The sequence below is a fragment of the Engystomops pustulosus genome, chromosome 4 (assembly GCF_040894005.1).
Source record: "Engystomops pustulosus chromosome 4, aEngPut4.maternal, whole genome shotgun sequence".
Taxonomy (NCBI): domain Eukaryota; kingdom Metazoa; phylum Chordata; class Amphibia; order Anura; family Leptodactylidae; genus Engystomops; species Engystomops pustulosus.
The window spans coordinates 218978754-218996246 of NC_092414.1; the positions used below are offsets into that span (position 1 = coordinate 218978754).

Sequence of the window (17493 nt, forward strand, 5' to 3'; positions counted from 1 at the left end):
TCACTTACCTTTCTCAGTATATTAAGCAGATGTGATGGATATTGTATTTCTTTCCAGACGCCATCTTGTTCACTGTCATCCATCTCATGATTCAGCCACCATCTAGTGGCCAGTAGCCTCTGCTTGAAGGTCATGTTTTGACTTCTGGGGAACTTTCACAGTACATATGTGGGTGGGATAGTAATAAGTTTTTCAAAATTTTGGGAAAATAGTATAGAGCAGTGATGGCGAACCTTTTAGAGACAGGGTGCCAAAACTATAACCAAAATCCACTTATTTACTGTGAAGTGCCAACATGACGTTTTAAGCAGTAACTTATTGCTACTTGCTCTTGAACATCTTTTAATCGTATCAGCCCCTGAGGCCACCAATACAGTTGAAAGAAGAAAGGCACATTCAGACTATCATTGTATCTTCTCACCAGGGTCTCTCTGTACAGTAAGAATGGTGGGTCCAATAGGATGACCTACAAAGATAATGCAGTTCTATCAACACCTCACTTTTCCCGCAGTTCCAAACAGCCAATGAAGTGTCAGTTTAAAATAGCAGCATCTCTGAAGTTGCCTGGGACTGCAGGAAGATTTGGGGAATTTGGTCCTGTCTGGTGGACTCTGTGCTGGGGTCGATGGCCTGAGTGCCCACAGAAAGGGCTCGGAGTGTCACCTCTGGCACCCGTGCCATAGGTTCGCCACCACTGGTCTAGAGTTTCTGGGAGGTGCTCAAAGTATATTGAAGCTAACCTACAGCATTTTAGTATTTTATCACCTTTCACGCCTCATGCAATGTATTTCTGTTTTCTATATAGAAGACTGCGCACCTGGAATGAAGTGTGATTGAGGGCAGTTACGACCCCTGAGCTGAGTATTTTCTATTATACTTCGTCATCTCCAGTACTGGGAGCCATTTTGTTTTCCCTTACAACAACTAATTTGGAGATCACCTTATAACTGAGGAAGGGTGGTTGGAGCCCTGGATAAAATCTCTAACACAAGCATCAAATTATTATAAATATTATGGGTCATTATACATTTAAATAAAAAAAAAAACAGCTCATAGTAAGGAAATGATCCATAGGACAAAAAATAAACTTACAATGTAAATCTGAAGTTACATCTCATTACATCTACTACTACATAGCTATGTTCCTTCAGGAGAACAATCTGACTGTCATCACTGAGTTTTTTCTATTAGGATTCCAAGGAGGCCAACATTTAAGAATTTCCCTGTTCTTTTTTTTCCTGGTAGTCTATTGTGGGACAATTTGTGGGAACCTCCTGGTCATCGCTCTGGTGTCCACCAGCAGGAACCTCCACACTCCCATGTACTTCTTCATCTCACAACTGTCTATCAGTGACATCTTACTGACCTCAGATATTGTTCCTTACATGCTCAATCTCCTACTGAATAATGGAGGAACCATTACTTTCGTTGGGTGTATGACTCAGTTATATTTTTTTAGCATGTCAGAAATATTTGAGTGTTTTATCCTCACGGTGATGTCCTACGACAGATATGTAGCCATCTGTGATCCCCTCCGCTACTCCACCATCATGACATATGGATATTGTGTGAGACTGGTCATCATATCATGGATTTTTGGATTTTCCTTTCCATTGAGTGATGTCTTGACAACACCAACACTAACTTTTTGTGGACCAAATATCATTGACCATTTCTTCTGTGACCTTCCTCCCTTACTGGAACTTTCCTGCTGTGATACCCTCATCATTCAGATAAATGATTATTTGCTAAGTATTCCCATTGTTATCATTCCAATCACAATCATTGTGATGTCTTACACTTATATTGTGTTAACAGTATTAAGGATCCCATCCAGTAGTGGTAGACAAAGAGCCTTCTCCACTTGTAGCTCCCACCTCATTGTGGTCTCCATATTCTATTGGTCTCTGTTCAGCGTTTATGTAGTACCAACAAAAGGAGAGAATCTCGGTGCAAATAAATTCCTATCGCTCCTTTATACTGTGTTTACTCCACTGGTCAACCCCATTATATACAGTCTGAGAAACAATGACATTAAGAAAGCCGTACAAACAGCAATTGGTATCTTATATTATGTTTGATAAGGTACCATGAGTATGGGCAGCACGGTGGCTTAGTGGTTAGCAATACAGCCTTGCAGCACTGGGGTCCTGGGTTCAAGTCCCACCCAGGTCAACATATGTAAAGAGTTTGCATGTTCTCTCCGTGTTTGCGTGGGTTTCCTCCCACACTTGAAAACATATTGGTAGGTTGAATAGATTGTGAGCCCCATGGGACAGGGACTGATTTGCAAGCTATGTGCAGCGCAGTGGAATATGTTGGTGTTATATAAATAAAGGAATTTTCATTATGAGACCAGGTGTATATTGCTGAATTTGTGGTTATGGCCATGCATAAGTGATATGATAATAAAAAAAATCCCTATAATAATTCTAACATTTAAAGTGTAACCATCATTTAAAAAAAAACTTTTAATATGTTGTAGGGCAGGTAATTTTGATCCCTTTTTGAAATTCGATTAGTTAACTGAATCTTTCTCCTTCCGCTTGTATTCTGCATCCTTCTCCCTGATATCAGTTACTCCTTAGATGGCTGTTGCTAGGGACATTCCGTCTTCACTGAAGAGCCGACTCTCTGCACTCAGCTGTTTACCTCATGGCTCAGTGTTCTAGCACTCAGAAGCTCTAACTAATGTTGTAACCAAACAACTACCCTTATCTCTCCCTCAGCTTTCCCTACACCTGTATATAAGCAAATAATCCACACAGACACAAGATGCAGATCCATCACAATCCCCCCTCCCCCATCACCTCACACTCCACAGCAGGAAATAGCAGGAGAGACTCTCCAAGTCTTCATGCTGTCCCATTATATGCTGTGCTGAAGTTTAACTTAGATAGATAGATATGAGATATGTTATCATATCATATGAGATATTAGATAGATAGCTATGGTGTCATTGGTCAGCAGCCGGTGCTTGTGATGAGGTCACAGGAGGCAGGTCCCGCCCCTCTTTCTTGCTGATTGTAGTTCTTTTGAGAGCTGGAAACCCTGGTTGCTATGGGCCAAAAGAGGTACTAAATGAGGGCCGAACTGCAAAATACTTTGAGGAATTATTCCCAGGGTTTTTTTTTTTTTTGCTCAGAATGACTGTTATACTTTAAAGAGGTTCTATTGACAAATTCTATCAATGACTGCTGCAGGAGCGGCATCAGGATCATACAATTAAACTTCTTTCCTGTGATTGTCTACACAGGTTTGCAGGGATACATTCTGCTGTTACTTCTGTTTTTTTCCTGCACTGCGGACTATAACTTTACCTTTTGATTTTGTACTTCGCTGCCCTTTAGACTTAACCTGTTTTATTCTAACCTGATTTCTAAATAGTTTGTCTTTAGTCTTTTTCTGTCTTTCATCCTTATTACACTTACTACCACCCAGTTGTCGATTGCAGCCTGGTAGAAGACCAGAAAATAGGCACTATTCACCCCTGTCATGGCGCAATTTGTTTAGACCGTCCCAGTTATTTCAGTCTGTGATCTACCAAAGGAGACTTTAAAAGTGTTTGAGATGATTCATGTTCTAGAAAAAGATCTTACGCTTCTCAACCCAAGGTAGAAGATGCATGATAATGACCCCTGATGATCTCCAAAGAGCCGGGGAAATACTTGACATTCCGTCAATAAAAATAACATCCTGGATGCCAGTCCAGGAACAACAGCTGGATTTTCGAGCACTCCCGATTATAGAGAAATGGTCGGTGGTTACCAAGGCAAAATCCCCGAGGAATAAACATAGATTGTCAACAAGCGTGAGCCATGCTGAGCCACTAACCATCTATTCTAACCCCCCTTTACTGTCTTTAATCCTCGAGCTGAACTCGTATGAACAACATATGAACTCACACAGAGCTGATATTAAAAATGAAAGGAAAGATCTGCTAGTGGCAGCACATTTCTCCAGAGAGGACCACACTATGGAAGACTTGCAGATTATTATTTTAATGGGACATTGTAAGACACAGGGGGAAAGGAAAGAATGGGAGTATAAATTAATGAGGAGATTCAACACCTTGCAAAGTGGTCTTAACATTCATGCAGCTTCATGACCTCCGACCTCTGACCTGGAGGCCACAAGCAGATAAGAGCCAGGGCTCATGTGTCTCGCCTCATAGGTTTTTAATGTTTTTATTGCCATCCTGTTGTAAATAAGATGTCCCTGTTTTTATCAATCTGTTGTTTTAGAGGTTTTTTTTAATATCCTTTGATGATCACTGTTTAGTGTGTATAAAATGCTGTGAATGTTCTGTTTCATGCATAACATCATGTCTGACGAAGAGAACTAGTATTCTCGAAAGCTCACCATCAAATATACTCAGTTAGCCTCAAAAAGGTATTGCCTGATTTCTTCACTCTTCTTCTGCTCTCCATGGCTAACACGGTACAAATATACACTACTAGAGACATATTGGGGCACATTTACATACCCTGTAAATGGAGTTTACCAAAAGTGTCCGACTATAAGGCATCATGCGTTAGATGAAATTATACATGTGTCGCTTCCCCGCTCAGGTCCAACAAAGTTCACCATCTTTTTAGTAGTGCATCTTATCACTAGGGCTTGTGACACAATTTGAAAGTTAAATCCTGCACTCCAAATCAGTCAAATCGTCCGACGACACGCCCCCTAATGAGAGTCGCATGGACGCAGCGCAACTGCGCCACAAAAAGGGTTTTATGCGCCACAATCCCAGCACACACACTTATTAAATACCTGTGCAAGCTGTTTAGGCCTGAAAAAGCTGAACAGTCCCACAAAAGCGTGTGTGCGACCCTTAGTAAATGAGCCCCATTGAGCAAAATCCATAAGATTTCTGAAGGTATATGAATAATAGGAGGGAACATAAATGTTGTCGTTAACCCTCTCTGTGATAACTCGAGAGGAGCATCTACCCGTTCACAAAAAGCCCTCAGCCTACTGGATAAATGCCTTAGGGAGTGAGACGTTACAGATGTTTGGAGATCCCTTAATCCCACATTGAAGGACTATTCATGTTATCCCTATTTCCACAACTCCTACCAGAGACTGGATTATATTTTTTCTTCTGCTTCATATATACATTATATAGACTCTTTTGAAAAAGTCGGAGATAGGATCAATCATAATATCTGATGACGCGCCGGTATCGGTCCTACTCATTGTTTTCGGAAGTTCTAAAGAAAATTCTTACTTGGCGACATGATTACACTCCACAGAAATTTTAACCTTCTTTTCTAATAGAATAGAATTTTTTTTTTCACAAAAAATGCAATAGATGACATCCCCCACACACTGGTCTGGGAGACACTTAAAGGGTTAATAGAAGGGGAGGTGAAAGCCAGAGGAGCCAAGCTTAAAAACTAAGAACCACCAATCTATGGGTCGCAATTTTTTGCCCTAGAACTTATAGCAAATAGAAGACTATAGCGCATAGTGAGCAACCTAAAGTCCTAATCGGGGAAGTAGCTAAACAATATCAGTATGCCAAGTGTAAATACTATGCACATAGGGAAAAGGGTGATAAACTAATTGTTCTCCTAATGAAAAAGGAGAAACAACTTTCATATCCTCCTTGTTGTCCTCAAAAAACAACTTGATATTACAACCTTCTTACCAGTGGACAAAAGCATGTGGTCCCAATGGCTTCCCGGCTATTACAAAAAATTCAGTACAGTAATTCTACCACATATGGTTGACTGGTGTAATTCTGTCCTTACTGGAGGTTCTTTACCACCCAAGCCCTGGCAGGCAATGTCACCATACTCCATAAATTGGACAAAAATCTAGAACAAAGTGGAAGCTATCTGCTAACCTCATTACTGAATGTCAGTACTAAAACATGGGCTAAACTCCTAGCCAGAAGAATAAGCCCAGACCTTCCATTTAACCAATCAAGAACAAACTGATTTTGTTGAAGGCAGGGAGGGCAACCACAAATTTCACCAAGGTGGTACATGTGATCCATTATGTCCATACTAAAAAGATCCCTGTGTTCTTGCTTGGTATGGATGCCAAAAATATGTTCGACTGAGTGGACTGGTCATTCATGACAGAAACTCTGGCCCACTTTGGATTGCCCCATCAGTTTATATCAGCCATAATTACCTTATACAACCTTCCAAATGTGAGAATTAGAGAAAATGGTATTCCATCTGAATCCTTCAAAGTAGAATATTGTCTTCTCTCGGTCAGTTAGGGAAATACCCGGCTCTTTCTCCAAAACTGTCACATAAAGGTCTGAAGTTATAGCATCCCTGGTCATTCTAACTGCAGCCACTATCTTCAGAAGAGCAGCCTCCCGGAATATTACATAATTTTTTTTCGATAAGGATTACTAGCCGACTAAGTATCAGGAATCGACAGCACCACTTCTATCCATGGACTGCCCCTGGAATGGTATCTCATCAACATACATTAAGATTTCGGGCTTTTGAGATTTTCACCACTATTTAATGGCAGAGAGGGGGCAGATTTTCATATTATGGACATTGCTTGTAGACCAAAGTAGACCATATGTTATTCTGAAAGTAAAATCTGCTTGCACCACATCAATAGTAATTATTATAAATCTGGTTCATCATCATTACCGGCAAAATTTGAAGGACCAGGGGTCACAAGATTAGGTAGAGTTCCATGCCATCGTGATCATCTCCCAAGCCTTGGTAGAACTGGCCACTTTTTATAGGGACTGCTACCAATCCTATCCTTCTGCTTTCCTCCACTACCACATGGTTGCCAGCTGGTTCAATGTATTACTATTACTGGCACTATACAGACCGGCATCTCCTACAACCTTCAACTCTGTCCACTCAGTGGAAAAGGCTCCCGATGAATTTTTTAGTTAACATCTAGAAATAATAAGAACTTTGCTTAACCCCAAAGACATCCAAACATTTCAAACATTAACAGAAAAAGGAAGGAAGGAAAATACATATTGAAAGTTGTAAATATGAATGTATTTCAATGACAGCCATAACTTTTACATTAGAAATATTGTACATATTTTTTTAATAAAATATATGTTAATGATGACCATTTAATGACAGGACAATACTGTCTATGAAAATGGTTCCTTTACAAAGAAATCCTTAAAATCCTGCAAAAAAGATATCATAATTAAAAAGACATGAGATCAAATATCAAATATTCTGCCTCTCTATGTGATGATAATTCCATGGTGGCTCATAGTCATGTGGAAGAGACCCTCGTTTTGCCAGATTGGGGGGGGGGGTATATCCATCATTATATGGTGTACTTTAATTCGGAAATAACTTTACATTGGGAGCACAATTTATATAATAACTCACTAGAGGCATTAGATAACAAATAATTGGGGGCCACTTTATAGATTGTAATTTGTTTTGGGGGCTTCTAACACTTGTATAATTAGGTTAGGGGGAAACTCTATATAATTCATTATAGATTTGATCATTAAGCGGGGGCATAAAAGGGGGGCTTTACCATGCAGAGAAGGAATTATATAAAAACATACAAATATGTATTCAAATTTTTAGGTACCAGCATATATAATGTTCAATAATTATCATATGATGGAAAGTTATTCAAACCTTTCATGGCTTCATGAATGAAAAGCTGCTGAAATCTGTTTTTCTTAGGGGTCTGTGGGTTCAGCATTTGGAGATCCCATAGCAACTTAAAAATAGTGGCCATGATTGTTCCCCAATGCCGCATTCACATGAGGTGCTTGTATATGAAGCTCAGTTACGCGGCTGTGGTTAGGACGGTAACGACAGCCTCTGTACACGGAGACCAGCAGTGACGGGCTGCGCAGGAGCCCCAGAGGAGGTGAGTATAAGAGGTTTATTCTTTATACAAAATCCAACCCGTTTAAAAAATTTTCAATTTCTTTAAGATTTTCAACAAGAAATAAGAATCATAAGTGAGAAAATCCCTTTGAGTAGTTACCCAAACTTTGCCACTGCCACATGAGCCCCCGGAAAGCAATTTTAGTTTCTTTGTTATTTTTTTTACATTTTGATGGTGTCCTTATCCTCCAGATCTCGGACGAGAGGCTCATTGTACATCTTTAGAGCCTGATAAAACTTCTCCTTGTCACAGTGTCCCCAGATGGTCATGTACCCATACAGCTGCCTCATCGCCTCTTGGCGGGGTCTTATACTGCGGATGTTGTCATACTGCTCCTGGGTCAGCAGTTTGTGCTTCAGGAGATGATCCAGTATCTGGCCCATGTCTGACACCCTCTGTATTAGAGCATCTCTGTGTTTGTCCAGAAAGTGCTCCGGGTACAAGGCACAGGCACCTGCAACTAGAAAATGTATATTATAAGTTCACTTATACTAAATACAGGCAGTCCCCGGGTTACATACAAGATAGGGTCTGGAGGTTTGTTCTTAAGTTGAATTTGTATGTAAGTCGAAACTGTATATTTTATAATGGAAGTTCTAGACAATTTTTTTTCTTTTGCCCCAGTGACAATTGGAGTTTCAAAATTTTTGGTGTAATTGGACCAAGGATTATCAATAAAGCTTCATTACAGACATCTTACAGCTGATCATTGCAGTCTGGGACTATAGTAAAGCATCCAGAGAGCTTCACCAGAGGTCACATGGGGCAGAGGGGTCCGTCTGTAACTATGGGTTGTCTGTAAGTCGGGTGTCCTTAAGTAGGGGACCGCCTGTACTAGGATTTTATTTTAAATTAATTCTAATACATTTTGATTAATTGTAGCCCAGACACACACAAGCCGTGTTCTGCTCTGAGGAAGCTAACAACCATGAAACGGGTGTCGGGGCATCGGCAGCAGTGTCGGACTGGCCCACCAGAGTACCAGAGGATCCTCCAAGGGGACCTGGCTCAACGCAATACTGAACGCCAGAGGTCCATCAGAAAAAAACACAATTTGAAGGCTGCTACAGTATATTTCCTGGGGGATAATGAAGAGTGGGCCACCAGATTGATTTTCTCTGGTGGGCCTAAGGAAACCCAGTTTCCCAATTGGAGGGCAAGATATAGATTATGATTCATTACGGGGCTTCTAACTCTTGTATCAAATGAAATAACTCACGAAGAGAGGGCATAATATATATTATATATATATTTTTTATATATATACAGTATTTAAATATTAATTATTGGCACATTCATTTTATAAGGACACTGAATAAAATACAATTAATTTAGCAGTGACTTGAACTCAGAATTATAATATAATTCATTTGAAGGGGACAGAGTGTGGTCAGCTGTGAGTAATATCTATAGCTTAGGAGCGCAGTGTGGGATGTAAATACCATACTGTAAGTGACAGTGCTGCAGGGCTATATTGTGGAAGTTGTCAGTACTGTAGTAACCGATTAACCTTCTAGACTGTGATTTTAATGTCCTTTATCTGATTTTTTTTTCTTTCTATTGTAATGGATATAATAGAGCTGGAGAATCAGGTCTTGGATTGAATCCAAGCAGAACTTTACATAACAGCCGATGAATGTTTAATTAAGCCCTTGACTCAGACTTCTCCATGAGACTGCTAGATAAAAGATGTCATTTGTAATCTACAAGGTAAATTTCCACTTCTCTTGAGGAAAGTGGTGTCCCCTGTGGTGTATGGCAGTGTGTGGTAGGTCTGGCACGCAGCTGCTCAGCCTCAGACCCTAATCCCTTCAGGCTTCAGTTATTGTGCTGATGTTATGGCAGCGAAGGTTTGAAGCTCTGTAGTTATGGAGTCAGCAGAGCATTGGTGATTTTTAGGCTTTCTGCTCCTCGGATCTCAGTACCTTCTCTCGGTTGCTCCTCAGTTCTTGGCGTTGCTGCTCTGTAGCTTTGTTTGGTCTCCACTTTGTGAATAAGTTGTTGTGGTTCATTCCACCTTCCCATATCACTGCTCACAGATGGTGATGGGAGATCTAGGAGGAGAGAAATCGGATGCAGTGACTTGTTCAGGTTGTGGCTCCTATTATAGGACTTTGTTGGGAGTCGGGGAGACCTTTAGAGTAATCCATAGTATCACAGATGTCTGCAAAGGTGGAATGAATGGTGGGGACTGGATGTTATATAATGGGGGGGGGGAGCAATTGGATTTAATGATTTAATGATTTAATAGCCTTCCAGCCCCCTGTAGTAAATAGCCTGCCAGCCCCCAGTAGTATATAGCCTGACAGCCCCCAGTAGTATATAGCCTGCCAGCCCCTGCAGTATATAGCCTGCCATCCCCTGTAGTATATAGTCTGCCAGCCCCCAGTAGTATATAGTCTGCCAGCCCCCAGTAGTGTATAGCCTGCCACCCCCTGTAGTATATAGCCTGCCAGCCCCCAGCAGTATATAGCCCCCAGCCCCCAGTAGTATATAGCCTGCCAGCCCCTGTAGTATATAGCCTGCCAGCGCCCTGTAGTATATAGCCTGCCAGCCCCTGTAGTATATAGCCTGCCAGCCCCTTTAGTATATAGTCTTCCACCCCCCTGTAGTATATAGCCTGCAGCCCCCAGCTCCCAATATAATGGTGTAAGAAAATGCTCTTATATACATCAATGCTCCGGCATCAGCTTCGTGTCCCCGGGCTGTCCATCGCAAACACCATGATGTCAGCCACTTGCTGACATCATAGTGTGTGCCGATGGTGTCAACGAGCGGCCGCGAGGACACAGACCCGATGCCAGAGCATCGCTGTATAGAAGAGGACCTGGGGGGGGGGGGGGGTTGGCAATCAGAAGGTGAGCACACTGTTTTTTTTTTCTTTTGAGTATATATGTCATATATAGTTAGTAAATAGTTATATAGTAAATAGCTAAATGTAACAATTGTAAAAACAGATTTACCTCTATGGATTGTAAGCGATGATAATAATTGTGCAACATCCATCAAATCATCTGGAAACAGAAAAAAGATAGCAATAAAAAAAGGAAAAAATCGCAGAAATGATAAGAAAAGTAAATAAATGCTCAGTACTTTGTGTCAGACGAGTGTCCCAGACTGTGTCCTGCGTCTTCTCTTCAGCTACATACAAAAAGATATCTGCCGTTTTCTCCTTCAGTCTGATCTCCGTGAACTGATAGGGTTCAATATCAAACTTCAGAGTCTGAAACAACGTGAGATTAGAGGATTAGTGAGACATCTGTGACCAATCACGGCTCATCTTAACGGCTTATTCACACATCCGTTTTTTCTCAGTATAATATCTGGGTATTTCGAGGACTGCATAGTAAATCTTTTAGGGTAGTGGCACGTTAGCATTTTGAACTCATTTTTAGGCCGTTTTTAAGGAGTCCGTTAAAAACCGCATGCGTTTTTTGTCCGTTTTCCAATTATCTTAATTAAGATAATTGTGACAAATGGTCAAAAACGGATACATTTTCAAAAACGCATGCGTTTTTTAACGGAATGCTTAAAAACGGCCTAAAAATCAGGTTCAAAACTCCACGTGTGGCACCAGTCTTAGGCTGCATTCTCACCCTCAGTTTTTCAAATGCGTTTTTTGAAGCCGAACGAAGGTGTGAATCATAATGGGTGAGAACAAATCACTGAGAGAAGCTTCTCCTCCTCTATTTTTACTTTACTCCTGGTAAATTTTAAAGTTAAATCCCGCGCTCAGTCCGAATCCGTCGGATCATCCGACGGCCCAACCCCGATTTCTGTTGCATAAAAGTCGGCGCCAAAATCGCGTGCAAAAACAATCCCCTTCTAAATACCTGTCCCAGCCGCACAAATCCCGAAAATTTCTAAAAGCCAACAAAAGTGCGATCCGTGTACCGAACTGTGTAAGGTGTAATATTTTTGCGGGATGTAATGTTTTCATTGCTACCATTTTGAGGACTGTGTAACCATTTGATCACTTTTTATTACATCTTTTATGCGATATAAAATGGGGTAAAAGTGACATTTCAGGCATGTGGGTGCTATGTTCTGATAAGCTGTTCACCACCAGGAATAATCGTTTTAATATTTTGATAGATCGGGCATTTTGGGATGCGATGATATCTAACATGTTTGTGATTTTTACTATTTATTTAGTTCTAGGGAGGTTATTAGAATTTTCTTTTTATTACTTTTAAAAAAAATGTTTACAATTTTTTACACCCTCTAGGATACTTTAGCCCTAGATGGTCTGATCGTTCCTACCATACAGTGCAATATTACTGTCTTGCAGTACATGGCTTTTCTACATAGGATTCATTACTATGTACCAGGACTAATTGTAACAAATCTGCAGAAGCCATCCAGCCTCGGGTCTTACAAAGACCAGGGGCTGTCATGGCAACCAATTTCCACTCCCTGATGATGTCACAAAAGATGCCATTTTTTAAATGCCGCCGGCAGCAAACTCTGCCTCTGTATGACGAGAGTTGAACCAATGAGCCCTCTTCAGACAATGTTTGGAGCTCTGCGCTGTACATGTATGGTGGAGAGCGTTAAGAGGTTTATATAGATAATAATGTTTAACAGATACATGCAGGTAAATATGTATTTTCACTTGAGAGAATTTACCTTTGGATGAGCTAATACTCCCGGATGACCAGTGATAAGATATTTAGATTTTGTGTATATAGCGTCATTGGTGTGCTCATATTTTTTTACTCGCTGAAATCCAAATTTTTTGTTTTCTTGGTCAAGGCTCTAAAAAAGTAAAATAAAGCAAAGCAATAAAACATCTCAAGCAGAAAATATAATACTGAAAGAGAAATTAAAAATCCTAAAGTAGCCATTAGCTGTGTGAGCAGGACTTGGGCAGGTCCCTATCCAGGAAACATAAACTGACTCATTACCGGGAACTGCAGCTCTGAAGAGTATTAGAAAAAATGCAACTCAAGAGCGATGACTCCCCCCAAAATGGCAGCACTCGCAGTTAAAGAGTCAACAAAACTTTCAACGAACTTTCAACAAAACTTGTCCGAACCCAAATTTTACCCGTCCAACCGGAGGTAGACGCTTCTGTCGGAGTTATATCACGTTTGTTGAGTCATGATTTACCTCTTCTACATTTACGGTATACGGCACAGTATACAGATGGATTTTGTATTCCTCATTCGGATCACCTCTACACAGTATCTTGAAGTAAAGAAGGACAATTCCATGTTTTGGTGTCTTCTTCTTTCCAAGTGCAGTGAGGAGCCCCAGACAGGAGAATGTGGGATTCTTCAGCAGAACATAAAATGGTTCAATCTGTGTCGGTGTCTCCAGCGTCAGGTTTCCATCCTTGAAGTGCGCACATTTAATAAGCGAGATGTCTCCACTAAATCCTATTGGATAGAAATGTAGGATGTATCAATAAGATCTTGATTATTAATTCTATTAGGAGTCTCACAAGTTTTGTATCAGGAGATGATGTGACCATTACAGAAAACAGAAGAAAACCAGATGCAACCACTAAAAACTGCCTAAAAGTAACAAACTAGTACATTTCTAGAATACAAGGACTGTAGGTCATATCTAGGGGCTATATGGACTATTCATCCAAACTTGGCTAGAAAACCATGGACTATATTTCTGTAATGGATGTACGATAGGTCATAAATATCAGAACGGGGGTGGTCAACCGTTGCAAATTTGCTATTAGTTTCTCGCCAAGAACCAGCAGTCCAGTTCTGTTGTCTGTATAAGGGGTGGCATTGGGAACTGCAGTTCCGAGTTACAATCCATTGCACACAGAATGGAGCTGGACATTTGGATCTGGACTCTCCAGCTGATCATTGATAGGTCAATATCATTATGCTCAAGTATAATAAGGCTAGAGCCCTTATCTAGTCCAAGAGAATCTCTGCATTTCCCTTCATACCCATATACTCACCCAATTGATATTTGAGATCTGATAATAACTTGAAGTGTTAGTACAGGACAGAAAATCATCAATGCTTAAAGGGGTTGGCCACTCATTTACTTAAGTTGCCCATGTGCCTTCACAACCTTGTGGACAATACCTGAATTTTCATCAAGTTATTCAGTAGTGCTGATACTTACGAGTGTGCTGTCTGCAGATTCTTTGTTTACATGTCTGAACTCTGCTGAATAGGAGGAGCTGCAGCAACAGAGTTATGATTCATCCTGCCCACCTCCCCTTATCCTGTGTCTGTCAGCAATATTTTTTTATTATTTGCTTGTAGAGACCTCCTATCATTATGTGCGTCTATGATGCAGGGAGTCCGGGTCTAGGCACAGTGTCAGCACAGTGTCAGTAACCCAGTGGGGCTGTGTGGGAGTACTCTCATCATGTTCTGATCAGTTTCTAGATGCTTTTTTTGTCTGTGAATTCAGTGGGCCAAATATAGCAGAGGATCAGTGTCATGGGTGCTACTAAGACCCATATCTCGGGTCGCCAGTGCACCCATGTGTCTCCTTGTGCCCCTGAAGACCATCTACAGCCTCACTTACCTTTCCTCCATCCAGCGGCGGTTCCCGCACTCTGGTGCATACGTCTCCAACTCCTTGGTGCTCTGTAAGATTTGAAGGGCAAGTGTGCCAATGATTGGCGCTGGCCGGCCCCCTGCCCTGATAAATTTCCAGACCCTTCCTGTGTCCCCTGCCGGATCTTTGAGCCATGTGCCTTAGAGAAAGCTTGTCTCCTTTCTCCCTGCGCATTTATAGTGATTTCCTGTTGTGACCTTGATTCTGTTCCTGACTTCACTCTGCTGCTTACGTCAATGCTTGCGGTGGCTCAGTGGTTCCACTACCCCTAATCCCTACAATCCGGGTATAGACCGCTGGGGGGTGGCACATTAAATTTTTTGCCTCAGGCAGCAAAAGTGCTATAATTGGCCCTCGCAATGCCTAGAATAATTCCTTACGGCCTGGTTATCCAAAGAAGCCCTTATTTGGTTAGTGTTAACTCTTGTCATCTGGATGTGGTAGGGGGTTTGTGTTACCCTCCACCATCTTTGAGATATGTCATGAATTTACAGCCAACTCCAGTGCTGGCCATATATGTCCCTGAGCTATCACTACATATGATTAGTATTTTAAAAGCTACCCATATTAAAACGGTATGGGAAGCACAATTTTATTACAATGGACTCACCCTTTAAGCACAGGTAATGAGGTAGGTACACGGCTGACACAGCATTAGGTTCCCCGTGTGTCTGTATGTTAAAGAGTGGACTCAGAATCTCGTAAGAAGTGTACGACAAATCTTTCAGGTGATCGCTCCATGAATCCAGTTTATATTCAATAGTAACTGGAGCTTCCACCTGGAATTTGATTCCTGTTTTCGGGCAGAAGTAAAGCCCCGGAGATTTCAGCTCCAATCTGTATAGACCAAGAGAATATTAGATAGTAAATTATAATTTATCATGTCCATGTCACATACCAGAGATCCACTGAGGATCCTACACTGATTGAATGATAGACTGAGCTGAGGGAGGAGCTAGGAAGGTGCGGCATTGTACAGAGCTTTGTGGATGAGGGCATCATATGAAGATGTTCAATCATTAAGGTGAACGTACTGTATGTATATATTCTTGTGTTACATGAAACGATCATGAAAATATTTTATTCAGTGGTAAAAATAAGTATTTTCTCCTGAAGATTACCCACCTATAAAGAATTTAGAGGTCTGTAATTTTTATTGTAGGTCACTTCAACTGTCAGAGACAGAATCTAAAAAAAATTCTGAAAATCCCATTGAAGGATTTTTTAAATAAATAATTAGAGGTCAGACTTACCTGTATTTCTTGACCAAGTTTTCATGAACTGCAACAGAGATTTTTGCGCAGTTCTCCACACAGACCTTATCGAGATCTTTCAGGTTTTAAGGCTGTTGCTGGGCAATATTGAGTTTCAGCTCCTTTGAAACATTTCTGATTGGGTTAAGGTCTGGAGACTGTCTTGGCCACTCCAGAACCTTGAAATGCTTCTTACAGAGTGGCTCCATAGTTACCCTGCCTCTGTGTTTTGGGTCATTGTCATACTGGAAGACCACCATCTCCAAGCTTTACTGAGAGTTTTTTGTTCACAATATTGTTATACTTGGCCCCATCCATCCTCCCTTCAATATGGTGCAGTCACCCTCTACCATTTTCAGAATACTACCCCCAAAGTATGATGTTTACACCCCTATGCTTCACTATTGGGACAGTTCTTATCCTTCTTCTTTTTTTAACCCCTTAAGGACGCAGGGTTTTTCCGCTCATTTCTTGCTCTCCAACTTCAAAAATCCATAACTTTTTCATTTTTACGTGTACAGACCTGTGTGAGGGCTTATTTTGTGCGTAACAAATTTTAATTTCCCGTAATGTTATTTATTTTAACATGCCCTGTACTGCGAAGCTGAAAAAAAATTCCAAATGTGGAAAAATTGAAAAAAAAACGCACGTGCGTCACGTTCTTGTGGGCTCAGTTTTTATGACTTTGACTGTGCACTCAAAATAACACGTCAGCTTTATTCTTTGGTTCGGTGCGATCGCGGTGATATCAAATTTATATAGGTTTTATTGTGTTTTAATACATTTTCAAAAATTAAACGAATGTGTACAAAAAAGAAAAAAAATGTTTTGCCATCTTCTGACGCTAATAACTTTTTCATACTTTGGCGCACGGAGATGTGTGAGGTGTCATTTTTTTCCAAATGAGGCGTCGTTTTCACTGCTACCATTTTGAGGTCTGTGCAACATTTTGATCATTTTTTATTTCATTTTTTATGTGATGTAAAAAGGTGTAAAAGTCGCATTTCGGACATTTGGGCGCCATTTCCCGCCTCGGAGGTCACCGCCGGCCGTAACCGTTTTTATATTTTATAGATCCGGCATTTTGGGACGCGGCGATACCTAATATGTCTGTGATTTTTACTGTTTATTATGTTTTATATCCGTTCTAGGGAAAGGGGGGTGATTTGAATTTTTAATATTTTATTAATTTTTTTTATTTTTTAAACTTTTTTTTTCTTTTTTTTTCACTATTTCTTAGACCATCTAGGGTACATTAACCCTAGATGGTCAGATCGCTCCTACCATATACTGCAATAATTCTGTATAGCAATATATGGCATTTTTGCAGCTCATTCATTACAATGAGCCACTGGCTCATTGTAACGAATCTGCAAAAGCCATGTAGCCGCGTATCAAAAGAAGACCCGAGGCTACCATGGTAACCGATCGCCGCCCCCCAATGACGTTCGTCTTCGGGGGGCGAATCTTCGGGGGGCGAAAGTTGTAACGAATCCGCAAAAGCCATGTAGCCGCGTGTCAAAAGAAGACCCGAGGCTACCATGGCAACCAATCGCCGCCCCCGATAACGTTAGTCTTTGGGGGCGAATCTTCGGGGGGCGAAAGTTGTAACGAATCTGCAAAAGCCATGTAGCCGCGTGTCAAAAGAAGACCCGAGGCTACCATGGCAACCAATCGCCGCCCCCGATAACGTTCGTCTTTTAAACGCCACCTTTGTATGAAGAGGACTCAGCCCGTGAGCCCTCTTCATACACTCCTTATACCTCTGCGCCATAGAGCTACGGCGCAGAGCGTTAAGGGGTTAAACCCAGCAAGTGGAGTTGACACTACA

The 17493-nt window shown here is 41.1% G+C and overlaps 1 protein-coding gene and 1 pseudogene across 4 annotated transcripts in view; one reads left to right on the plus strand and one right to left on the minus strand.

The window, feature by feature from the left end:
• The first annotated feature begins 1139 nt into the window (after positions 1-1139).
• Positions 1140-4004, plus strand: LOC140128624 (olfactory receptor 6B9-like; annotated as a pseudogene).
• Positions 4005-7047: 3043 nt separating this feature from the next.
• The window catches only part of LOC140128360 (uncharacterized), a 179872-nt gene continuing 169426 nt past the window's right edge, over positions 7048-17493 (minus strand). For 3 of the 4 annotated variants that reach the window (XM_072150007.1, XM_072150009.1, XM_072150006.1), the window contains 7 exons: positions 15020-15246; positions 12979-13247; positions 12496-12624; positions 10960-11089; positions 10830-10880; positions 9792-9920; positions 7048-8326 (listed from right to left, as the gene is read on the minus strand). In XM_072150007.1, coding sequence (XP_072006108.1) covers positions 8028-8326; positions 9792-9920; positions 10830-10880; positions 10960-11089; positions 12496-12624; positions 12979-13247; positions 15020-15246 — 1234 coding nt within the window. In that variant the 3' untranslated portion in view covers positions 7048-8027. The remainder of the gene's footprint in view (positions 8327-9791; positions 9921-10829; positions 10881-10959; positions 11090-12495; positions 12625-12978; positions 13248-15019; positions 15247-17493) is intronic. The other variant, XM_072150008.1, reaches the window with a different exon arrangement.